Consider the following 27301-nt stretch of genomic DNA (forward strand, 5'->3'; position numbering starts at 1 on the left):
AAATAAAAACAAATTCTAAGGGATATAAAAGCTGGTAGAAAACACAGACATGTATGCTTCTGCTTTCCTTCAAATGTTCTATCAGTGGTAACTACTACTACAGATATTCAATTTTAGGACCTTTTGAGATAGGGATGTATTATTTTTTTGTTATTTTGTTGTTTTTCTTTATTATGAGAGTGAATTTTGTGCTTGAAAATACATTTGGTTCCTTTTTGTGGTTTTAACACAAGCACAGTGTGTAGTTCAGTATTCAATATCCAGATATTTTTAAAAGCTGAGACAAAATCCAGGCCCATACGCTCTATGAGTTTTCTCCCTCGGGGTTTTTTTTTTTTTTTGCCACTGGCGATTCTGTTTTTTTGGATTTATTTTATATTTATGCATGATTTGCCTTCCGTGGGTCTGTGCAACACTTGCATGTCATTCCCCAAAGGCCAGAAGAATTTATTGGGTTTCAACTGGAACTAAAATGACAGAAGACTATTAGATGCCATGTAGGTCTTTTGAGAAACATATTTTCAAATGAAGAGGTATCTCTCCATCCCCTAATATGGACTTTTGTCCTTCTTGTGTGCTATATTAGTGGAATGGATCATACCTATAGAAAATGAATCTTGAGTTATGTTTACATTGTTGTAAAAAAGTAGAAGCACCCATTTCCTTTCAGAGCCAAAGCAGTTTAGAATGTGATTTGAAGTTTCTCTTTTGATCAGAGAAGCAGGTTTTGGGAGCAGCAACACCAGGTAACAGGGACTAATCATAGTGCAGAGCTCATCACTGACACTACCACAGGAAAGTGGGCAATGCAGAGAATACTGGCATAAGACAATGGAGCTGGTGCTAAGTTAAAATCCTGCAATTGAAGTAGCTCTGAAAATGAGATAGAGCCTTCCCAGATGGTGGCTGAATGGACTCTTCCATTTCTTTACAAAAGGAAACATGGTATCCATTTGAGTAGCTGGTGTGTACTGGAGATCCAACCCCTGCTTTGCAGGGTAGGGCTCTGATGGGAAAGCCTCTACCAAAGCACTGAATGGGTCAGAGGTGCTTAACCCTTAACTCAGTACTTCTGCTAGCTTTCTGATTCTGTACATTGCACACAATAGCCCTTGTAAGAGTCCCAGTGTTTTGACTTAGTTTGACTGGCATACAGTATGACATATTCTATACTTTACTATTTAGGACTACTCTCAAATGTTGTGTGAAACTAATTTTAGAACATCAATAACTTTTACATTTCTCGGGTACTAATGTTGTGTGTATTTCATTTTCTAATAATTTCTTCAAACTTTCTTTGAAAGTTATGCATTAATCTGGAACTACCACTACACAGTTATTACATTGTTCTCAAAATGACAACACACAGCATACACCTGGGACATTTTGAAGTGTGCTCTACTGAGTCCTTATATCTCAATTTTTCATAGTTTAATAATCATTACATCAAGCAACATTGAGGTTCACAGACTAAACCAGAGAAGAAGAAAGAAATAGGAAATTCAGATATAATAAGTAACTATACACATCAAGGCCAGTTGAAAAGCAGTCATGCACAATGAATTCTATACAGTGATTATACAGGGCTAAGGTTAAGATAAAGGGGAATTACGTTTTAGTATGAAGAGCTTCCACAGGCTATTGAGATGTTTCTATCACAGCCTATATCAGGCAGTCCCTTATTTCAAATGGCAGGTACCCAGGAGGAATGTGTCTCCTGCTTCTCAAGACCATAGACACCATCCTTTTTTACAAGTAGCTGCTGCAGGCTGCTGAGAAGTTTCCATTTTGACCTGTTCTGGGCAGTCCCTCTCAATGCATGCTCTCTCCATCACCCTTTAAATGTAAAATGCAGAGACCCACTGCCAAACATTAGGCTGTGGTCAGAGAGTCTTGTTGAAGTGTTGGTGGAAGGGTTGTAGTAGCCAGAAGGGTTAGGAAGCCACAAGAAGACCTACAGAGTCAACTAATAGGAACCCTTGGGGGTTCACAGAGACTGAACAATGAGCCAACACCATGTAGGGGCTTGAACTAGGACACTTACATAAATGAAACAGATGTGCAGTTTGGTCTTCATGTGGGCGACTAACAATTGCAGTGGGTGCTGTCTTGGATTCAGACTCTGTTACCTGCCTTTATATCTCTTTTCCCAAGCTGGGCTGCCCTGTCTGGGCTCAGTGAGAGAGGATGCACTTATTCCTGATGCATCTTGATGTGCCAGGGTGAGTTGGTAATGGGGAAAAAAGGGTCCCTTTCTCTTGGGAGAAGGGGATAGGGAATTATGGGGGGAGAGTGGGACATTGAGTCTGACTGGGAAAAGAGGTAGGGGCTGTGAGTCTGGGATGAATCTATGAGGAGGGTGAAAGACTTTAAAAGCCTCCATGGAACCTCACAGTTTCTTTGTCTCCAACAAGTCTGGATGAGATGGGGTAATTTTTCCTTCTCTTTGACCTCCCCGTCCTATGATTAAGCCTAATAAATGTCCATGCTCCCTGAGTTACATTCCAGGCCTATAACTTCATTCATCTGCTACAACAGCTACAAGGCAATTGGCAATTTGAGACTCCATAGTCAGTTTGGATGCTACAAGATTGGTCCTTGAGAATGGTTGACAGAATGCTTTCAAACCTAGGAATATCTATCTGAAAGAGAAAAGGAAGTGTCTCAGTCCACTCTGCATACTTGGGACAGTTGAGTTATTTAAAGACTGATGTCAAGCTGTTATCTACCTGCACAAATAGCATTACTAAGTATCAGGTTAAGCTACCGAACAGGTAGCATTTACCAAAACTGCCAAGCACTACACTGAAGACCTACAAGTAAATAAGGCTCAGGATCCACCAGAGAATAGAAAGGTGGACAAGAAGACCCATATCACTTGATGATGTTTGGTTTCCTGTGTGTTTACAGGTGTCCCTTTCTGTGTCAGTGTTAGCTTAGAAAGAGAAGGTGACCAAAGACAGTGAGCAACTTAACCCATCCCCCAATCCTTCTCAGGCTTCTGCTTAAAAGCCCTGGTTTGACAGCAGCAGTTTGGGGATCCAGGGAGTTAATTCCTTCACACATTAAGTGTGTGATTCACAGTCTCAGATATCAGATCTGTTCCAGGAGACTTTCACAAGAATGAAGCATCCACTGGAGGAAGTACTTCCTCAACAAACTCTGAGATCTGGTGTGGTTGAGATCAATATCAACCATTGCTCTCCCTTCCTAGCCTTGCACAGACATGCTCTCCACCATAGGCATGTGACCCCTATTTCAGGATCTATCCATGCAGGATAGTTTGAAGTTTCATCACAACACTGGTTAGCTGGCCTTAAATGGTTATTCCTTCCTCTACATCTACCCACTGAGGAACTTCTCAATTCTGCATTTCATCAATTAGGCATTTCATGCCTAGTCTACATGGTTATCCTACATGAGAAGTGACAGATCTACTCCAGCCTTGACAATTCTATTGCATTGTCTTGAACCCACAAGAGTTCTGCATGGGTGCTAGGTAACCTATGGAAATTAGCATTCCATCTTCAAGCACCTGAACCTATAGGTCTCCATAAACTTCTATCTTTGATTTTGGAGGATCTTGTTCAATTAAAAACCACACAATCCATCACATAGCTGACTGTGAGCATCCACTTCTGTGTTTGCTAGGCCCCGGCTTATTCTCACAAGAGACAGCTATATCAGGGTCCTTTCAGCAAAATCTTGCTAGTGTATGCAATGGTGTCAGCAATTGGAGGCTGATTATGGGATGGATTCCTGGATATGGCAGTCTCTAGATGGTCCATCCTTTTGTCTCAGCTCCAAACGTCATTGTCTCTGTAACTCCTTCCATGGGTGTTTTGTTCCCAATTCTAAGTAAAAAAAAAAATAGCAACTCTCCAAATTCAAACAAATAAACAAAATCCAGAAAGGTTCCAAATGTGTAGTCACACTAATATTACCTAAAAAGAAAGCCATTTCTCAACATGTCTGGGAAATCTCAACATGGGTAGTTGGGAAGTGTTTTTCTGGAAAGTCACCATTTCTGCTTTACAGTTATCACCAATGCTGCATTTCAAGGAAATGAGAGGCAGATAGCTCTGGATTTCCTGATTTCTTATGAAGCCCATATGAATATTCATATCCTAAGTAGCTTTAGAGCAATACAGTTGTGACTCTCACTAATTTGGTCAGCATTACTACTACAGGAACATGTGAATGCCATATACCATATTTTAGGGGTATCTAAATCAATGACCTAAAGGATATAGTATAGATCCATTTTCTATCATGAAGTGCTTATCCACAGAGTAGGCCATGACATCTATGCCCACTAAAATGTATCCTTGTGAGCCACTGGGAATTCCCAATTTAGACCATGATGCCTTGATGTTACAGAAAATCATCTCTGCCTGTGATTTCTGAAGCTCCAGGAGTGTCACACCATACCTGGCTAAAAATGCTGGGCTTAAGAGTGTAGGCTTTGAACTTGTTTTCTTTTTCTTTGTTTGTTTTTTTTTAAATATTTTTTATTACGTATTTTCCTCAATTACATTTCCAATGCTATCCCAAAAGTCCTCCATACCCTCCCCCCCCACTCCCCTACCCACCCATTCCCACTTTTAGGCCCTGGCGTTCCCCTGTACTGGGGCATATAAAGTTTGCAAGTCCAATGGGCCTCTCTTTCCAGTGATGTCCGACTAGGCCATCTTTTGATACATATGCAGCTAGAGTCAAGAGCTCCGGGGTAATGGTTAGTTCATAATGTTGTTGCACCTTCAGGGTTGCAGATCTCTTTAGCTCCTTGGATACTTTCTCTAGCTCCTCCATTGGGGGTCACTGTGATCCATCCAATAGCTGACTGTGAGCATCCACTTCTGTGTTTGCTAGGCCCCAGGCTAGTCTCACAAGAGACAGCTACATCTGGATCCTTTCGATAAAATCTTGCTAGTGTATGCAATGGTGTCATCGTTTGGAGGCTAATTATGGGATGGATCCCTGGATTTGGCAGTCTCTAGATATTCCATCCTTTTGTCTCAGCTCCAAACTTTGTCTCTATAACTCCTTCCATGGGTGATTGTTTCCAGTTCTAAGAAGGGGCAAAGTGTCCACACTTTGGTCTTCCTTCTTCTTCAGTTTCATGTGTTTTGCAAATTGTATCTTATATCTCGGGTATAATTTATAAAAATGCAGACATTTCACTCAGTACGGGTTCAAAAAGAAACTCTCTCTGCTAAGCTGGATCAGTATATGCAGTGTATATAGCTTTAGCAAAATATCAAAATAGTGACCAGAAAAAAGAAAGAGAAAATAAATATCAAATCCTCAAACTAATGCAACCAAAACCGCTCAGCCCCTAAGCAAACAAAACCCAAACCAACAGGGGCAGTTTAGTGGCACTGAATTATAACATGTGGTCAACTGTGAAGACAAGGTAGAAAGGCAGTTTCAGATGTAATAGCCTATCAAGGCAAGCATTGCCATGTTTCTTTGGGGGCTTTGTAGTTTAAGTCTTTGTAAGACCAAGGATGACACATGTTACAGGATTTTGCTCAAAGTCTTTTAAATTTACTTAACTCCATTAAATATTCTTGGTGGCGGGTGAGGACAAGTTTTAATTTACAGTCTTAGACATTTTCTCCTGAATGCTGAGCAGCTCTGGATGTGCTTCTGCCTTCTCTGAAGCCCTGCCTGGTGCAACCTCAGCAAGAGGGGAAGCCCACACACCTCTGTGTGGAAATACACTGCCCCTGCATACCCGGAACATCATCTAACCTCTGCTCATGTCTTTCAACTCCTAAGAAGATGAATGTCTTCTTGATGTACAACAATAATTTTGTAGCATAAATATAATATAATATAATATAATATAACATAAACAATATAGTATAGAATACAAATTCTAGCAACCTAAGAGTTCTTGATGCTTTGTCCTAGAAGCACATAGCTCCCCTCTCCCTTTTTCTGACCTGTACTACACACAGCAGCACAGACCTGAGTATGGTATTGCTCCCTTCTCTCTGAAATGGCTGTTGAGCCTAATGAACTTAAAGCTTTGTTCATCCCCAAGTCTATACATTTTACATTAGCTGCAAATAGTGAAGTTTTTTAGGTTCTCAGCTTGGAGCATGATAGAAACTTATTGTCCATAAACAGTTATTTCTTATAGTGACCTTGTCGAGCCCTACAACTTGGAGAAATGAATGACTGCAGTTATACACTACAACCAGTAGAATTCTCTGAAAAGCTCTTTTGCAACATGATTTACAGTTACACCTTTTCAGATAATCCGTCTGAATCTCTAAAAGGTATTCTATTGCTGCTACTCTGAGGATGAAATTTCCAGGGTTTGGACATGCCTCAACTGCCTCTTGCTCCAGGCCTGCTTCCCTCAGCCCCAGACTCTCTGGCCTCACAAAAATCAATAGTCTATAATTCATTAAGAGACTCTTGTAATCTCCGTACAAACACAGCAAAAGAATGTTTCCCATGCCTTATATTGGGATTTTTTTATTTGATAGCCTATGGCTCATGGGGGAGACTTTTTATACCAGTAGCATTACTAATAACTCTCTCTCTCCCTCCCTCTCCCTTTCCCTGTTTCTCTTTCTCTCTCTCCCTCCCTCTCCCTCCCCCCTCTCTCTCCCTGAAACTGTGTGTGAGTGTGTATGTGTGTGTTATACAATTTTTATATATGTAAAAATAAACCCCTTAAGTCTATTTCAAACAATTTAGTGTTAGTTATTCCTATAAATTCCCTCTCCTTCTGTATTGTCCCCTTATCCTTCTCAAATTAAACCTCTCCCTGTTTTATCCACTTTGCTTTTCATATCACCTTATCACCTGTATCCTGCTAGCCTATTCTACTCCCATGGTCTCCATTTATATTTTTGTTTTCTATGGTTACTGCAGATTAATACCAATTGAATAGTAGTGAGCTATTTTGCAGTATGCTACTCTCCAGGTCACAGACAAAAGATAGAGAAACATGAGAATTAAATGATATTACACATAAAATGGACAGATATATGCAGAATATTCTACCCAAGTATCAAAGAATAAACATTCTACTCAACAATCCAGGGACTCTTCTCTAAAATATTGAAGTTTGTGGATCACAAAACAAATTTGAGCAAAACTGAAATAAGTCCATATACCCTATTGCAACACAGTACAGAAACATTTAAAACCAACAGCAAACAAATCTCTAATAGGTACAAAATTCATTGTGATTAAACAACTCAGTGCTGGATAACATCAAAAACTCAAAAAAGAAAAAAAAAGTAGAAAATTTCCAGGAAAGAACAACACAACAGTATCTCCAACACATGTCAAAATCTGTTCTACAAGGGAAATTTATATCTCTAAGTTCTTCCATTTTAACAATATTTCTTCAATTATATGTCTGGGATTAAGGCCATAAAACTGTGCCACCAAACTGCAGGGTGGGTCTTTTGTATCCAGTTAATCCTCTTTGGAAATGTCCTCATACATATATCAGCAGGTTTTACCTTATTCAGATACTAGGTAGATCTTGTTTGTTTGTTTGTTTTTTGAGACAGGGTTTCTCTGTATAGCCCTTGTTGTCCTGCAACTCACTTTGTAGACCAGGCTGGCTTCGAACTCAGAAATCTGACTGCCTCTGCCTCCTGAGTGCCGGGATTAAAGGCATGTGCCACCACGCCTGGCCCACTAGGTAGTTCTTAATCCAGTAAATTTGCGAAATAAATTAATCATTAAATGTATATTTGGAGCTTAAAATTTCAGAAAATGTGTCTGTGGCCATCATGGCTAGAGAGTATGGCATCAGGCAGTCAGGCAGTCAGTCATTGTGCTAGAGCAGTAGCTGAGAGATTACAACTTCATCTTCAACTAGAGAATTAGAGGGACACTAGGAACGGCATGAGCCCAGTGAACACACACACACACACACACACACACACTCACACACACTAATGCCACATCTCTTAATCTTCCCCAGTTTCACCACAGGAGAACTGGTCCTGCCATTCATATGCAGTGAGGTAGCCAGAATGCAGGGTAGATGCCCTTCCTGCTCTTACCCTTTGCTACCTTAGGTAGACAGGAATGAAGCCTGAGGGACAAGAGAGAGGGACAGCTTACCCAACCCTCTCAAACTATAGCTGTTAGAGCAGCACACCCAGCATATCACCTGGGCTGCACACTAGAGCCAGGTTGCAGGAGCAACAGTGACCCTTCCCCAAGAATGTGAGTACAGCAGAGATGATTCTGCCACTTGTCAGCTGAGCTGTGGCATGGGCATGGGAGAGATGTTGTCCCCAATTTCTCAACCCTGTGACAGGTAGGGGAGCAGGACTTAGGTCCAAAAAAAAATGTTACACCTGGCCTGCTCCTCACCAGCCGAAGCACTCAGGAGAGCAGGCCCTGCAAATTGCCTGGGCAGCACAGAAAGCTGGCCCTTGTCTAAGGATATTATATCACAGCAACAGGAAAAGAAATGAAGTCACCATAGTTTTGAACTCCTGAATTTCAGAATTGAGGATAAAAATCCTGTATTGATTAAGGCATCCACTTTGTGGTACTTAGTAGTGATAGCTCCAGAAAATCAATGTGGGACTTTTCAAATGGCTATTCTTCAAACATTTGCTGAAGTTTATTTCAGGGAAAATGATGTCAGCCTCCACTGACATGGGATCTGTTTGTTTCCTGTAGAATGTACCAGACTTGCATCTTTGCTGCTTGTGCAAGGGCTTTTTAAAACCATGAACATCCCCTGAAGGGGCCTCAGATGCAAAATTCCTAATTCTGCCCTCTTCTCCCCAGACCAGCTATCTTAAAATCCTAATGACCTCTTATTAGTTTGCCAAGTGGGTTAACCAGGACCAAAGCCTTTCACTAAGTACTGAATGCCTTATGCATTTCTAAATTCGGATTCTGCTTATAGATCATCATTCTCTGAAGAATGGAAAGTCAGGGACAGGGCATGACATTCTTCAGTGGTTGTTAGATTAAGAATTTTTATAAAAATGTGTGTCTGTGTGTGTGTGTCTCATATATGTAGTACACATGAACATTTTAACATGGAGGGATACACACATTTGTGGCATGTCTAGGTCAGATAAGAACATCAAGTTGCCTGTTCTATTAGTTTCTGTCCTATTACTTGCAGTGAGTACTTACTGTCTGGATAATCTTCCCAGGTCTTCCTTTCTTTATATGTATTTTTCTCACCTCCATGTATCACCTCACTGTATATCCTCTTAGGATATAATTGGCCAAAAGAAATAAGCTATGGTTATGGTGTGGTTTGTGCATAGGTTGGGTGGCAAGCAGAGCAAGGATGTATGATGTTTGGTGTGATTTCAGAGTTGATGAGATGGTTCTTTGAGAGAATTGTTTAGAAGGAAGGAGATGGATATTGTTAGATAACAGATTTCTTCTCTAGAAATATACTCTAGTACTTAACACTGTAGAAGGGAACGTTCTGTTCCCAGAAACTTACTATATATTTCATAGAGAACTTAAGTAAATAGTTCAAAGTCTCCAAATGGAAAGATGTGACAGGGTGGACAAATGAAAAGTCTCATTAGAGGTGGTAGTTTCATTTCTCTTGCTGTGATGAAACATCCAAGACAAAAAGTGTCTTAGGGAAGAAGCAGTTCATTTAGCTTACAATTTCATGTGACTGTCCATCATTGCAGGAATAACAGCTGGTGCTCGAAAGTACTGGTCACGTCACACTGACAGTCCAAAGCAGAGAGAAATGAACACATATATGCTCACTATCTCACTTAAGGGCTTGCTTGTGTTCAGTTCAATTCTCCACCTTTATGCAGTTCAGGACCCCCTCTCTGCCTAGGGAATAGTGCCTCTGACAGTGGGCTGTGGTTTTTGACATCAATTAATTTGACTAAGAGAACCAACCCCAAAGATGTGCCCACAGGCCACCCATGGACAATCCCTTGATGAGACTCTCCTCCCAGATTACCCAAGGTTGGATCCAATTGACAATTAAAGCTAACCCTCACAGACAGCAAGTTTATGTTTACAACAAGTACTTGTTTAAGAAAAACATTTATATACTACTCACTATGTATTTAAGGCTATAGAGGTAATTTTTGTACCAGGTAGTCAGACACTTTCTCATTTTCAGTTTAATGAGACTGAGTCCTGCCATGTTGTCCATGCTGGCCATGAACTCTTGCCCTAGCATCCCAAGTACTAGGTTGAGAGGACTACACATCTCTGCTCAGGTAAGCTAGTCCTTTAAAATAAACAAGGTTCTAACTAAGACCTTTTATATTCTAACTATTTTGATGAAAATTATCTTAACACCCCCTGCCTATTTTCTCCACAATCAATAATTTTTTTTTTTTGCAAAAGAGATTTTTAGCAACGTTAAAGCTACCTGATAAGTTCAGTGTCTTCAGATTCATATGGTAATGGACATTATACCTGTCAGAATATAATTAAAGAATCAGAAGCTGATTCTACCATAAAGCAAATAAAGAAGAAAACATTAGGTCAGTCAAAAGTCAGAGTTCAAAACTCCCAATGAAAAGAAATGTTGAGTTTCTGGGGAAGGCAAGAGCCAGAGAGCTTCTGAGGCGGTGCCATCTTCGGCTCCAGACAACCAGCCACCTTCCTGGCCAAAGCAACACAGCTTCTGGGAAAGATCCGGTTTTGGGCCTTCATCTTCAGCCAGGAGGAGGTCCAAACACCAGATAACTGTGTACCTTCCCTGAAAGAGGAGAGCTTGCCTGCAGAGACTGCTCTGACCACTGAAACTCAGAGGAGAGAGCTAGTCTCCCACGTCTGCTGATAGAGGGTAACAAAATCACCAGAGGAACAATCTTTAAACAAAGACAACTATAACAACTAACTCCAGAGATTGCCAGATGACAAAGGTAAACGTAAGAATCCTACTAACAGAAACCAGGACCACTCACCATCATCAGAACCCAGAACGCCCACTTCGCCCAGTCCAGGACACCCTAACACACCTGAAAAGGTAGACCTGGATTTAAAAGCATATCTCATGACGATGGTAGAGGACATAAAGAAGGAATTTAATAACTCACTTAAAGAAATACAGGCGAACACTGGTAAAGAGTTACAAGCCCTTAAAGAAAAAACAGGAAAACACAACCAAACAGGTAGAAGTCCTTATAGAAAAACAGGAAAACACATCCAAACAGGTGATGGAAATGAACAAAACCATACTAGACCAAAAAAGGGAAGTAGACAAAATAAAGAAAACCCAAAGTGAGGCAATGCTGGAGATAGAAACCCTAGGAAAGAAATCTGGAACCATAGATGCGAGCATCAGCAACAGAATACAAGAGATGGAAGAGAGAAACTCAGGTGCAGAAGATTCCATAGAGAACATCGGCACATCAATCAAAGAAAATGGAAAATGCAAAAGGATCCTAACTCAAAATATCCAGGAAATCCAGGACACAGTGAGAAGACCAAACCTACGGATAATAGGAGTGGATGAGAATGAAGATTTTCAACTCTAAGGACCAGCAAACATCTTCAACAAAATTATTGAAGAAAACTTCCCAAATCTAAAGAAAGAGATGCCCATGAACATACAAGAAGCCTACAGAACTCCAAATAGACTGGACCAGAAAAGAAATTCCTCCCGACACATAATAATCAGAACATCAAATGCACAAAATAAAGATAGAATACTAAAAGCAGTAAGGGAAAATGGTCAAGTAACATATAAAGGCAAGCCTATCAGAATTACACCAGATTTTTCACCGGAGACTATGAAAGCCAGAAGAGCCTGGACAGATGTTATACAGACACTAGGAGAACACAAATTCCAGCCCAGGCTACTATACCCAGCCAAACTCTCAATTACCATAGATGGAGAAACCAAAGTATTCCACGACAAAACTAAATTCACACATTATCTCTCCACGAATCCAGCCCTTCAAAGGATAATAACAGAAAAAAAACAATACAAGGACAGGAACCACGCCCTAGAAAAAACAAGAAGATAATCCCTCAACAAAACTAAAAGAAGACAGCCACAAGAACAGAATGCCAACTTTAACAACAAAAATAACAGGAATCAACAATTACTTTTTCTTATTATCTCTTAATATCAATGGACTCAACTCTCCAATAAAAAGACATAGACTAACAAACTGGCTACACAAACAAGACCCAACATTTTGCTGCTTACAGGAAACTCATCTCAGAGAAAAAGATAGACACTACCTCAGAATAAAAGGCTGGAAAACAATTTTCCAAGCAAATGGTATGAAGAAACAAGCTGGAGTAGCCATTCTAATATCTAACAAAATCGACTTCCAACCCAAAATAATCAAAAAAGACAAGGAGGGGCACTTCATACTCATCAAAGGTAAAATCCTCCAAGAGGAACTCTCAATTCTGAATATCTATGCTCCAAATACAAGGGCAGCCACATTCATTAAAGAAACTTTAGTAAAGCTCAAGGCACACATTGCACCTCACACAATAATAGTGGGAGACTTCAACACACCACTTTCACCAATGGACAGATCATGGAAACAGAAACTAAACAGGGACACAGTGAAACTAACAGAAGTGATGAAAAAAATGGACTTAACAGATATCTACAGAACATTTTATCCTAAAACAAAAGGATAAACCTTCTTCTCAGCACCTCATGGTTCCTTGTCCAAAATTGACTACATAATAGGTCACAAAACAGGCCTCAACAGATACAAAAATATTGAAATTGTCCCATGCATCCTATCAGATCACCAAGGACTAAGGCTGATCTTCAATAACAAAATAAATAATAGAAAGCCAACATTCACGTGGAAAGTGAACAACACTCTTCTCAATGATACCTCGGTCAAGGATGGAATAAAGAAAGAAATTAAGGACTTTTTGGAGTTTAATGAAAATGAAGCCACAACAAACCCAAACTTATGGGACACAATGAAAGCATTTCTAAGAGGAAAACTCATAGCTCTGAGTGCCTCCAAAAAGAAACTAGAGAGAGCACACATGAGCAGCTTGACAACGCACCTAAAAACTTTAGAACAAAAGGAAGCAAATTCACCCAAGAGAAGTAGACAGCAGGAAATAATCAAACTCAGGGGTGAAATCAACCAAGTGGAAACAAGAAGAACTATTCAAAGAATCAACCAATCAAAGAGGTGGTTCTTGAGAAAATCAACAAGATAGAAAAACCCTTAGCCAGACTCACTAGAGGACACAGGGAAAGCATCCTAATTAACAAAATCAGAAATGAAAAGGGAGACATAACAACAGATCCTGAAGAAATCCAAAACACCATCAGATCCTTCTACAAAAGGCTATACTCAACAAAACTGACAACCTGAATGAAATGGAGAAGTTTCTAGACAGATACCAGGTACTAACGCTAAATCAAGATCAGGTAAATGATCTCAACAGTCCTATATCCCCCAAAGAAATAGAAGCAGTCATTAATATTCTCCCAGCCAAAAAGTGCCCAGGACCAGATGGGTTTAGTGCAGAGTTCTATCAGACCGTCAAAGAAGACCTAATTCCAGTTCTTCACAAACTATTCCACAAAATAGAAACGAAAGGTACTCTTCCCAACTCATTCTATGAAGCCACACTTACTCTGATACCTAAACCACAAAAAGACCCAACAAAGGTAGAGAACGTCAGACCAATTTCCCTTATGAATATTGATGCAAAAATCCTCAATAAAGTTCTTGCTAACCGAATCCAAGAACACATCAAAACAATCATCCATCCTGACCAAGTAGGTTTCATCCCAGGGATGCAGGGATGGTTCAATATACGGAAATCAATCAACATAATCCAGTATATAAACAAACTCAAAGACAAAAACCACATGATCATCTCTTTAGATGCTGAGAAAGCATTTGACAAAATCCAACACCCATTCATGATAAACGTCTTGGAAAGATCATGAATTCAAGGCCCATACCTAAACATGATAAAAGCAATCTACAGCAAACCAGTAGCCAGCATCAAAGTAAATGGTGAGAAGTTTGAAGCAATCCCACTAAAATCAGGGACTAGACAAGGCTAGTCCACTCTCTCCCTACCTATTCAACATTGTACTTGAAGTCCTAGCCAGAGCAATTAGACAACAAAAGGAGATCAAGGGTATACAAATTGGAAAGGAAGAAGTCAAAATATCACATTTTGCAGATGATATGATAGTATATATAAGTGAACCTAAAAATTCCACCAGAGAACTCCTAAGCCTGATAAACAGCTTCAATGAAGTAGCTGGATATAGAATTAACTCAAAGAAGTCAATGGCCTTTCTGTACACAAAGGATAAACAGGCTGAGAAAGAAATTAGGGAAACAACACCCTTCTCAATAGTCACAAATAATATAAAATACCTTGGCGTGACTCTAACTAAGAAAGTGAAAGATCTGTATGATAAAAAAAAAAAAGAAGAATTTCAAGTCTCTGAAGAAAGAAATTAAAGAAGATCTCAGAAGATGGAAAGATCTCCCATGCTCATGGATTGGCAGGAACAACATTGTAAAAATAGCTATCTTGCCAAAAGCAATCTACAGATTCAATGCAATCCCCATCAAAATTCCAACTCAATTCTTCAACGAATTAGAAAGGGCAATCGGCAGATTCATCTGGAATAACAAAAAACCGAGGATAGCAAAAACTCTTCTCAAGGATAAAAGAACCTCTGGTGGAATCACCATGCAGGACCTAAAACTGTACTACAGAGCAATTGTGATCAAAACTGCATGGTACTGGTATAGGGACAGACAAGTAGACCAATGGAACAGAATTGAAGACCCAGAGATGAATCCACACACCTATGGTCACTTGATCTTTGACAAGGGAGCTAAAATCATCCAGTGGAAAAAAGACAGCATTTTCAACAAATGGTGCTGGCACAACTGGCGGTTATCATGTAGAAGAATGCGAATTGATCCATTTCTATCTCCTTGTACTAAGGTCAAATCTAAGTGGATTAAGGAACTCCACATAAAACCAGAGACACTGAAACTTATAGAGGAGAAAGTAGGGAAAAACCTCGAAGATATGGGTACAGGGGGAAAATTCCTGAATAGAACAGCAATGGCTTGTGCTGTAAGATCAAGAATTGATAAATGGGACCTCATAAAATTGCAAAGCTTCTGCAAAGCAAAAGACACTGTCAATAAGACAAAAAGGCCACCAACAGATTGGGAAAGGATCTTTACCTGTCCCAAATCGGATAGGGGACTAATATCCAATATATATAAAGAACTCAAGAAGGTGGACTCCAGAAAATCAAATAACCCCATTAAAAAATGGGGCTCAGAGCTGAACAAAGAATTCTCACATGAGGAATACCGAATGGCAGAGAAGCACCTGAAAAAATGTTCAACATCCTTAATCATTAGGGAAATGCAAATCAAAACAACACTGAGATTCCACTTCACTCCAGTCAGAATGGCTAAGATCAAAAACTCAGGTGATAGCAGATGCTGGCGAGGATGTGGAGAAAGGAGAACACTCCTCCATTGTTGGTGGGATTGCAAGCTTGTACAACCACTCTGGAAATCAGTCTGGCGGTTCCTCAGAAAATTGGACATAGTACTACTGGAGGATCCAGCAATACCTCTCCTGGGCATATATCCAGAAGATGTCCCAACCGGTAAGAAGAACACATGCTCCACTATGTTCATAGCAGCCTTGTTTATAATAGCCAGAAGCTGGAAAGAACCCAGATGCCCCTCAATAGAGGAATGGATACAGAAAATGTGGTACATTTATACAATGGAATAATACTCAGCTATTTAAAAAATGAATTTATGAAATTCCTAGGCAAATGGATGGACCTGGAGGGTATCATCCTGAGTGAGGTAACCCAATCACAAAGGAACTCTCACAATATGTACTCACTGATAAGTGGATATTAGCCCAGAAACTTAGGATACCCAAGATATAAGATACAACTTGCCAAACGCATGAAATTCAAGAAGAACGAAGACCAAAACATGGACACCTTACCCTTTCTTAGAAATGGGAACAAAACACCCATTGAAGGAGTTATAGAGACAAAATTTGGAGCTGTGACGAAAGGATGGACCATCTAGTGATTGCCATATGCAGGGATCCATCCCATAATCAGCTTCCAAATGCTGACACCATTGCATACACTAGCAAGATTTTGCTGAAAGGACCCAGATATAGCTCTCTCTTGTGAGACTATGCCGGGGCCTAGCAAACACAGAAGTGGATGATCACAGTCACCTATTGGATGGGTCACATGGCCCCCAATGGAGGAGCTAGAGAAATTACCCAAGGAGCTAAAGGGAACTGCAACCTTATAGGTGGAACAACAATATGAACAAACCAGTACCCGGGAGCTCTTGTCTTTAGCTGCATATGTATCAAAAGATGGCCTAGTCAGCCATCACTGCAAAGAGAGGCCCATTGGACTTGCAAACTTTATATGCCCCAGTACAGGGGAACACCAGGGCCAAAAAGGGGGAGTGGTTGGGTAGGGGATTGGGGGGGTGGGTATGGGGGACCTTTGGGATAGCATTGAAAATATAAATGAGGAAAATACCTAATTTAAAAAAAAAAAAGAAAAAAGAAAAGAAATGTTAAATGATTTGATAGCTTTACATTGTGTTCTTGTATTGAATCTTCACAAAAGCATACATTTTCATGCCAGTTGGAAAACCTTAACATTGCCAACCATCCTGCTAGAAAAGGCCAAAATCAATTTTGGTTAAAACATATTTTTCTAAATCCAGTGCAGAAATATAAAAAAGACATGTTCCTACAGTGGAAAGTAAAAAGTTGATCTGAAAGAAACAGGAAGAGAGTGGGGTTGGCTAGTGTAGTGTAGTGTAGTGTAGTGAAGTGTAGTATAGTATACTGTAGTGTTTGCTACGTAGTGTGCCTGAGACCCTGCGCTCCCTTTCTAGTAATGCCCACTTAGAAAAGCTGAAATCAGAACAGCAGGTGACAGATCTTGGGACAGATGTTGAGAGGGTGATGGTAGGCAATGAGTGGCAATCTCAGCTACCAATGGATTAGCTCTTCTCTATAAGTACTGTAGTAGCAACAACTGGTCAAATATATCCAAGTAACTGCTAAAGTGGAATTGGTATGTTCTCAACACACACACACACACACACACACACACACAATAATGTGATAGATGCCTGACTTGATAGCTGTGCCAATTACCATTTTCTTCAGCAATGTGGTCTTACCATGGACTTTTGGAAACTATCCAAGAGCAATCACAAGGACATTTAATGTTTCCTGAGCGGGTATTAGACTTCAATGATGAACAACCCCAAACAAAATAACCTAAAACTGCCCCTGGGTTTTTCATTTGATAGTTTATGGGATTAAGGAGAAGCATTGTTAGAGCATAATAGGGTAATTCTATTTAAACATTGTTTATATGGATTTGTATATTATAAAGGTTCTACAGTTGTCAGTTTCCATGTAGCCTTTCAAAAGTCTTCAGTCAGTTATCCCACCTCCATACTACCTCCTTGTCTTAATGCGGTTTTGCTTTCTTCCCTGAAGTAAAGGTGTGGACAGCCACTGGGCAGATCAAATGCAGAGATTTAGACTATATTTACCATAAGCCCATTGTCTGTTATTGACCTGGATGGAAATGCAGATACACTACTTAGATGGTAGGAAAATATAGCCTTGGGTATGGGATGTTGAAACTGGGCTTATATTTTCAAAAATTTAGTACATTTTTGTCTTGGGAGAAGAATGGCATCACATGGGCAGACATGGTTCTGGGATTTCTGGATCTGGAACTCAAGGAAACAGGAATCTGTATCCTGAGCTAGGCTTTTGAAACTTTAAAGCTCACAATCATATCAAGCTACACCTTTGAATCCTATCAAATATTGCTATACCCTGGTGACCATGTGTTCAAATGTATGAGCCTATAAGGGTCTTTCTCATTCAAACCACCACAAATAGTACAGCTGGTTCATGTGGTAGATTTATTGCTACTAATATTTTCAGGAACATCTGTGTTGATTTTCATATTGAGTCTACATGTGAATACATGTTCTCCTACCCCACACCCATGCCAATACTTGTAGTCATTTAGTCTATTGATAATAACTATTCTGACTGGGGTAAGATAGAATGTTAAAATTATTTTAATTTGCATTTTCTCATGACTTAGTATATCAAACATTTAAAAATATATTATCCATTTTTAAATTTTTTTTGAAGATTCTCTTCAGTTTACAGAGCATTTGAGGGGAGTATGTTTGTGACAGGGAATCTCTACATATTCCATGATGCCCCAGAACCGATTTCACAGACCAGGCTGTCCACAAGTTCACAGAATTATTCTTGCATCTTCCTTCTGAGTGCTGGGATTAAAGGTGAACACAACTATGTACATCCATAGAACATTTTGAAACAGTTTTAATTTAAAATGCTTAGATGTTTAACAGGGCAAGTGTCTCGGTATTTAAATGTTCACACCATCATATAGGTTAGAAATGAACTCTCTGCTAGATGTACACATGGTGAAGATTCTCTCGCATCCTCTATGCTGACACTTCAATTGATGAAGTGGTTCTTTTGATGTCTTATTCAATGTTCTATTGCTGTGGGGAGACACCTCAAAGAGGATAATTTATAAATTAAGCATTTAGTTGGGGCTGACTTACAGTTCCAGAGGGTGATCCAGGATCATCATGGTGGGGAGCATCACAGCAGGCAGGCAGGCAGGCAGATATGGCACCAGAGAAGTAGATGAACGTACATCTGATCCTCAAGGGGGAGACAGGGTGTGGGGAGAGAGAGAGAGAGAGAGAGAGAGAGAGAGAGAGAGAGAGAGATAAAGAGAGAGACAGAGACAGAGAGACAGAGAGAGATAGAGACAGAGAGAGACAGAGACAGAGACACAGAGAGACACAGAGAGACACAGAGAGAGACAGAGAGACAGAGAGAGACAGAGACAGAGAGCAAGACACAGAGAGACAGAGAGAGAAACAGAGAGAGAGACAGAGAGAGAGAGCAGGATGAGACAAAGAGAGAGACACAGAGAGAAGCAGTGAGAGACACAGAGACATAGACACAGAGACAAAGACTGAGACAAAGACAGGGATAGGGACTGGCATGAGCTTTTGAAACCTCAGTGCCCACCTCCAGTGAAACAGATCCTCCAGCATGGCCATATTTCCTCGTCCTTTCTAAAACAGTTCCATGAAGTAGGTATCAAACATTCAAATATAAGAACCTTTGAGGGTCATTTTTACTCAAACTTCTTCATTTATAATACAGAAACTTTTTTAATTTCTCAAGGTGAATGTTTTTATTTTCTGCAATGTGTTAGAGAAATACTATTGTGTTTCTTGGTTGTTCGGTCAATGTGATCATCCACAGAGTCACATTATGACTGTAGCTAAATTTATGACTATAAAGATAGAGCAAGTATCCTTTTTTCATCATGTCACTGGGATCCACAGGGTTTGGAACACTATTCACATCAAAAGCACACTTCACTGTTCAAATCTGGATGACTAGGTATCAATTATGAAGACTTAGCTACATGGTACTTGAAGAGGCACATTCCTACCTGATACTTCTAGTATTACAGGCCTGTGAACCACACATGCATACAGGAGGTTCTTATGAGAGAAAAAGTAGAGATTATTTTTTTATTCATAAGCAAATGTTAATTTTATTCAATGTCATCTTAAAGTGGTGAGTCAATGTATACAGTATATAACATTAAGGTAACAGCAAATTAATTACAGTAAAAAAAGATAATAGATATATAACAAAACTTCAAATGAAAACAAATAAAACTAAATACCGACAGCAATCAAAACTTTAACCAAATCCAAATACAATAATTAAGCTAAGCTGCATTTTCTTGTTGCAAATGTTCAGAACAGACATACAGCATGTTTCTGGCCTTGAAAAAATAATGCAACAGCAGTCAATGACAGTAATAATATCTTCAAGACGAATGTAGGCATGCCTAGTTGGGTGGGGGAGGGGGGTTGCTGTCAGACAAGTTTTCCAAGGCTAATCATGAGATGTTACGGATGATACCTCAAAGTTTTTCAAATTCACTTCACTGATCACCATGGAGTAATTCTTGGTGACCCAAGAGAATCAGCAAAAATTGATATTCTCAGAGTCCTCCTGGATGCCCAGCAGATCATGATGTCCCTCTGCACTTCTCTTGATCCTTCCAACATGCACTCTTTCTCGACCAGAGGCTAGACAAAATAAATGCCTTGTCACCTATAGCAAATCAAAAAGAAAGAAAATGCAGCCCAAGATTGCCATGGAAACAAGGATTAGATGCAGTGGTGGTTCATTTGTTTTGCATACTCAGTGCTGCTGTGAAAAGTTGTGTTTGAGGGAGATCATGACCTGGTCCGTGTCCTGTTTGAGCTTCTGCAGAGTATTTCAGACCTAGGGGAGGAAGAGACCAAGGCCTGGTGATATTTGCCATATCATCTATCCAGCAAACCCCAGCTTTACTTAGCAGGAAAATTAAGTATTACCTTTCAGATGAGACCATTCCTGTATCCCCATAGGAGAAGGGCCAGAGAGCACCTGGCCCTGGATGTTTTTCTCATGAACAAAACAAAACAAACAAACAAAGGAACAAAAACAAAAACCAAAAAACCCTAAACAAACAAAAACCCAAAACCAAAAAAAAAAAAAAAAAAAAACCAACCAAACAAAAACAAAAACAAAAAAAAAACCAAAACACCCAAACCATTACCCCTGCTATGCTTCTGGATCCTTTAGGACTGTTTATGTGGAGACTTAGGGGACAAAAATCTCAGGTCTTACCAGAGAGCTCAGAAGGGAAGAATGAGTATAGAATCACCAATAGTGCGATGGATCACATTTAATTAATGGACAAAAGTTCTTTTAAACTGTATCAGAACAATGTTCTCAGGTGCTCCTTGCTGACTGAGACACAGAGCCATGAAGAAGGACAGAGACCCCCAAAAAGCTATTCACGTATAGGAAATCTACTTCCATCCTGTCATCCTATGCTCGTGCCTCATCTCAGAGATATCAAAACGATGCTGCATCTTTTCAGCAAAGCAATGAACACACACACAAACACACAGACAGACAGACAGACAAAGAGAGTAAGAGAGAGAGAGACAGAGAGACAGAGAGATACAGACATAGAGAGACAGGCAGACAGATACCCAGACACACAAATGTCTACATTGCTGAAAACACATGCATATGTCTTCCCACTAATAGTTTTAGTTCATTGCAGAAAGATGTTTGTTTTACCAGCTAATGATATGATAAGAGGATAATATAAAGGCATAAAATTAAAACAAACAAACAAACAACTTTAATTAAAAAAAAAAAAAAAGGTTTGGATAGATAGCTTTAGGATCCCTGACTGGTCTTCTGGACATCCTAAGTTGAATTCCCAGCAAAAACATGGTGTCTTACAACCATCTTTAGTAGGATCCAGTGCCCTCTTCTGGTGTGTCTGAAGAGAGCAACAGTGTACTCACATATGTAAAAGAAATATTCATTTTTTTCTAATAAAGAAAAAGAAAATAACCTAGAATGTCATAAGAACATAGTAGATATAACCTATAGACAGCTCAGTCAATAAAGAACTTTCCCTAACAAACAGATAATGGAAATATGGGATCTTGGCCTTGTTACTCAAGGCTGCTTTAGCAAGTTCCCAAGGCTATGCACACTAGGCTTGGTTCCCAACAAAGGAACACTGGATGGAGGTGGACCAGCCTGTTCCTGCCTCTTGCTCACTGTTTCTTAGTGGCTCCAAAATGAGCAGCATCTTCAAATAGGCCCTCCATTTACCATAGCCTGTGTGAATTTGGAACCAAGCTAGGAGCCGAGGCAACCAGTAAATCTCCATAATCAGGATTCAAAGTGAAACTTTTATTTCCCTGTAAGGAGATTCTGTCAGGGATCATTGAAGAACAAAGGTCTGACTAGTTCAACACCAAATGGGTGTATGCATGATTTCCATGATTCAGTGGAGTACTAGACAATACTCGATTGAAGGGCTGGACTACAGTGTAATTTTCATGCCTTGACTGAGTGACATTTGGATAGTTTTTAGTTTGGGGCTGCTATGAAGAATACCCCTACAACCATGATGTGCCCTAATTTCTCTGTGGATATCTACTTCTTGTTCTGGAATTGCCAGGTACCTGTGCACTGCAGTACAATTTTCTGAAGAGTTGGACATGGCGTCTCACATGGCTACACCATTTGACACCACCAGCAATGTCTGATGGTTTTCATGTCTTCGAATTCTCCTTGAGGATAATCTTAAAACAGAGTGAATGATTTTTAATAACAGCTGTTACAGAGGGCTACAGACAGATCATAGTGTTTGTGCTTCTGACTATCATGAGCCTAAGGGGCTGTCTGAGGCAGCCCTGTTCTTCCACTTCACCATACTTATGGCCCTTCAGCTTGGGACAGTCCCAACCCCAAGCAACTCAATCTTTCAAATCATAACACCCTGAACAAACTCCAAGGAAGGGAGACTGAGTGAAGCATAGGCAAAATTGGAAAGAAAATGGTAGCAGGCAAAGAGGAAAACTAACTAGGATGCCGAGAAGATGCAAGAAGCCCCCTGGTCTTCCAGTGTGAAGTTACTATTCACCAAGTGCAGAGAAGGAACACAAAGGCTTAGCCAGCCTTTTTCACTCTCAGCCAAATGGGTTTAACACAGCAGACTCATCGCTACTTCTAGGTTCCACCTTCCTTTCTTTTCTTACAAATGATTTCAATACAGATAAGCACTTTTCCCTCTACAAACCCTTCAAAATCTGACTTTACACCATGTTTGTCTCCATTTGTTCTAGTGAGCTAGGTGGAGAGGCATGATGAAGAGCTGTTTCCCCAATGCAAAATGAACTGACAGAGTACTTTTCTCTTTTAAGTTGTCCTCTATTATATCATTTAAGGTGTTTGCTCACAGAGTGACTATGTGAATATATACAAACAAATACATACATATGTGTACAGAGACACATGAATATGTGCTTTCACATATACATGCACACACACATAAAAGAAAAGAATACATGAATGAACAGTACTATATACTTGCACCTACAACAAGCACCTACCATTACACAAATATGACACATAAACATGCTCACAAACCCCTGGGCAAAAAAACAAAAACAAAAAAAATCATACACACACAAACATACACACACACACACACACACACACACACCAATGAAAACACTGCTATATTACAACACATTTCCTGACAACTGAGGAAGTATTGGGACCTGAGCTCTGTAATCGATTCTTAAATTAACCCAACCTGTGCTGCCTTGGCCTGTACTGATTTCCTTGTCAGGAACTTTTTCAATGCAGATATTTGCTGCTTCTACAAGTATGATATAAAACAGACAAATGGGTCCTCTGCACACACAAGTGGGTCCACACAAGATTCAAGGTTCTAAAAAAGAGGGTTCAAAAGAACATCCTCCAGCAAGCTCCAAGCTGAAATATATTCTGCTCCCTAAACCTAGCTTAGCTACTTCTCATAAGACTCTCTACCACCAATAAAAATAGTTAGCCATAGATATTATCCAGTAGCTGCTATTCAACACATTACAGTTCATGCGATATAATGCAGGGCCAGGAAGCAGGAGTGGGTAGGTTGGTAAGAAGGGGAGGGGAAAGGGAATTGTTTTTTTTGTTTGTTTGTTTGTTTGTTTTTTTAATGAGGGGAAACCAGGAATAGGGATAATGTGAGTAAAGAAAATACTCAATTTAAAAACACAGTTGTGTGCATGCACACACACACACACACACACACACACACACACACACAAGTTAGTCATGTCAGCCAAAAAGAGGTTAGTGACTTAACATGCCTTGATTTTTCTGAAATGCAGCACTCTGCAAAGCAATGAGGGGGAATCTGTACAGAAGCAAAGTCATGTCTATGATACACTCAGCAAAACAAAGTCAGCAAAGGGATGCACTGTAGGATTCCATGAATCCACTTGGTGAAGTCAGTAAGACACTCATTAAATTCCAGGGGGTTATCTTAGTGCAAGGAAGGAAAAGGAGTCTAATTTTTATTTTTATAATGCTTATATTTTAAACTTTTTATTACTAAAGAGTTTAATTAGAAAACAATAAAACTGGATACTGTTCTTCTGTCCTAGGAGTGGATCGGGCCCAAGGAGCTCTGCTCTGAGATAGCTGCCATAGAGAAGATCGGAGGACCTGGTTCCTAGATAATTCCGGAAGTGACATCCTGAGGCGCCTCTCAATACCACAGTGCTGGAAGGGGTTGCTGTCAGGAGTCCAGGAACTCCTCTGCCTAGAAAGGAAAGCTAGCCATGACCAACTGGGAGGGGGGCTAGAGCTTGTGGCTGGATTGGAAGTGGCCATGTAGGTCACATCTGGGCTGGTCTCCTGACCTCCTGACACCAAGGTCTGAGTACCTCCTGTGATCCCTGCCAGCATCCATGAGGCAGGCAAGAGAAAGAGTGCTTTGTGAAGGTCCTGCAGCAGAAGACAGACACAGAAGTGGAACTTCAGGAAGAAGCTTGATCCCCAGGGCCACTGGAGTCTGACGACCAGTGTATGGAGAGCCATGAGAATCCAGGTAAGTTGGCTTCTGTGGTCCCTCAACCAACCCCAATGCTTTCCCACCAGGCCAGGGAACCATCTTTTGTGACTCCAGGGTGCCTGGATTCCTGCCCCTTGGCCTCCAAGAGCCCCACACTCCCATCTTAGAATGACAGGCTGGTGTTTTAGGTTCCTAAGTGTTCTTTCAATAGGATCATACAGATCCTTGGAGCCCTGTTTTGTCTCGTTTCTTCAGCTAGCTGTTTTTGAGCACCTCTTTTGTGCCCCATATCATACTCATGTTCCATGGGTACCATGCCTGCTTTGTGTTTTTTTCTCACATGGGTGGGCCTCCAAACTCAAGGTCTGGAGGTCTTAATGAATGAAAGAGGGACTGGGAAGAGGATTCTGAGGTCACATGGTAAGATTAGGAAAAGGTGGGCTGGACTATCTATGTTTTCATTCACTTTTAAGTGTTGGCAACATGGTTTCTCTTGCCACAGACAATCTGGGTCCCTGGTCTGTGAAGAACGGGATTTCTTAGGCAGATGGACAAAGATTCCGGATGAAAATGACAGACAGATACACGAAAGATGTGTTGAATCTGAATGTAATGTTCTGGTTGAGCTTCAGACTTATATTACAACAAATTATCAGAGGATACAAATCACAAAAAGACAAGATACACTGAAATTCACCAGTTACAGCAGAAAGGAATTTACAAGGACTAATTAAATGTTTACATTAGGGATAACAAGCCCTGCCTAGGATCAGCCTAATGCCAGGCAAGAATTTCACACTTTAAGGTTAAAAGCATCAGGGGGTTGTTAACTCTTGACAGGCCTTAAGAGTAATGTGCTATCACAGAGCTCTAAATTCTTAGGTCTAATAAAACTTATCTTGTCTGGAGAGTTTCCCCTTATCAGGGTAGTATATCAACTTATACTTGACATGGAATGAAGCCTGTAGTAAAAGATTTCTATCTCAGTGAGACTTTTAGTCTCTATCTGTAAACAGCTGAGTAAAATGGCAAGTGCTTAATTGTTTACTGAATGGGTTAAGCTCCTTGCTGCTATCTGGAATCTAAGAACACTGGGAAAAGGCTTTAGCTATGTTAGAATACAATCTTAAAAGGCATTTACTATAAGGTGATGCTTAATAGAGTGCACGTGAATCTATACACTAGATTAATGTGGTGGAAATTTGAATATAATGGGTTAGGGAAAGAGATGCCATAACTCTGGGAGGAAAATTTCCCTGGACTCTTATCCTCGTGAAACAGCTTCCAGGCTTTTCGCCTGACAAACCGATCCAAACTGGAGAGTTGGCTTTCGCCAGAATATCTAGGAGGAGAGTCCTAGAAATTCATTTCTCATGAGCAGCTTTTTGGCATTTCTGCCTCACAAGCTGACTCCACCAGAGTCCGTGACATTCTCTTGGTTTAGTACGGCATTAATTGTTGAAATACTCAAATGTAGGTAACATGTAGCCCTGGTTTCTTGGGTAAGACCACCACTGGTCTACCCCCTCCCTACTACTACTTCCTGAAGCTTCCATCATGATGAGATAAAGCTCATGAGAAGGCACAGTGAGCCAAGTTGTGTGTCTGACACCTGAAGCAGACAGCGTTGTCTTCCTCTTTCTTAATGAATTGGCACTTACAAAAACAAACAAAGAAACAAAAACCCAAAACACTAAAATGTTTGTAAAATATTGTCAAAAATGACACCAGGATCTTCCTAGCTATGAGCAATTGAACCCCATAACAATTAATTGAGACCAAACCATACAAAGATCTCTGCCTGGGTGGGGGGGTGACAGAAGAATCAAAGATGCTGGTCAGACAGCTTAAACAAAACAGGGAGTCTCAGGTTGAGTGACAGACCTGGTTTCCAGGGAATATGTTACAGAAAGACTGAACAAAAAACAAACAAACAAGCAAATGCTGTCCCAAAAATAAATAAATAAATAGATAGATAAATAAATAAATTAAAAAAAAACTGAACAAACCCTTACATAAATAACTGGACTTTCAACACACCCACCAATATACACATTGGTACAGACATACTTATGCCACACACAATCAATCTGTGTGTGTGTGTGTGTGTGTGTGTGTGTGTGTGTCCCGATCTCTGTCCAAAAATCATAAGTGAGTAGAAAACTATGAGGAGATAACAATGGATGGTAGAGAAACAGTTGAATGGGGACTATGGAAGGCTTATGTTTAATGTGAGACACTGGACTCTGCTATCCATCCCTTGGGCACTGACATTTCTTAGGGGGCACATTTCTTAGACTAGGTTGAGAGTGTTAGTGAAATTTCATTCTTGAAGCCTCACATCTCTCACACCAACACTCAGCCTGAGAGAAGCCTGTTTCACATCCCTGTCAATCCAGTTGAAAGACCCACAATGTGAGGGCTCCCCCACGTTCTGACTCAGGAGAGGCGACACCCCAAAATCACCCACAAGAAACGGGTCTTGCTGCAAATTGCAAGAGGATTTTTATTCAAGAGCGCTCTCGGGCCCATGGTCATACACCACGCAGGGGTAGAGGACCGTGGCGCCCCGAGTAGCTGGGTAAGGGGGTATTTAAAGGAAGAAACTGAAACTCAAGGAAGTGGGGAGGGCGTTGTTGGAAGATACCAAAGATACCAGTTAAGAGTCACAAGGAAGTGTAAAGTTACAAGAGTCACAAGGAATACCTGGTAATTGTTAACTCTCAAGACAGCTTCTAAGAGCCTCTAACAATA

General features: G+C 40.3%; 2 protein-coding genes across 3 annotated transcripts in view; both read left to right on the forward strand.

Annotated features, from left to right (window-relative positions):
- Gm7247 (predicted gene 7247) overlaps positions 1-27301 on the forward strand; it is a 208913-nt gene that overhangs the window by 167477 nt on the left and 14135 nt on the right. Inside the window, exon 7 of the mRNA XM_030248214.1 lies at positions 20327-20361. Within this exon, the coding sequence (XP_030104074.1) occupies positions 20327-20336 (10 nt within the window). The 3' untranslated portion in view covers positions 20337-20361. The remainder of the gene's footprint in view (positions 1-20326; positions 20362-27301) is intronic.
- Gm5622 (predicted gene 5622) overlaps positions 24244-27301 on the forward strand; it is a 110164-nt gene continuing 107106 nt past the window's right edge. For both annotated transcript variants that reach the window (NM_001013816.1, XM_006519216.2), the window contains exon 1: positions 24244-24583. In NM_001013816.1, coding sequence (NP_001013838.1) covers positions 24562-24583 — 22 coding nt within the window. In that variant the 5' untranslated portion in view covers positions 24244-24561. The remainder of the gene's footprint in view (positions 24584-27301) is intronic.

The sequence above is a fragment of the Mus musculus genome, chromosome 14 (assembly GCF_000001635.26).
Source record: "Mus musculus strain C57BL/6J chromosome 14, GRCm38.p6 C57BL/6J".
Taxonomy (NCBI): domain Eukaryota; kingdom Metazoa; phylum Chordata; class Mammalia; order Rodentia; family Muridae; genus Mus; species Mus musculus.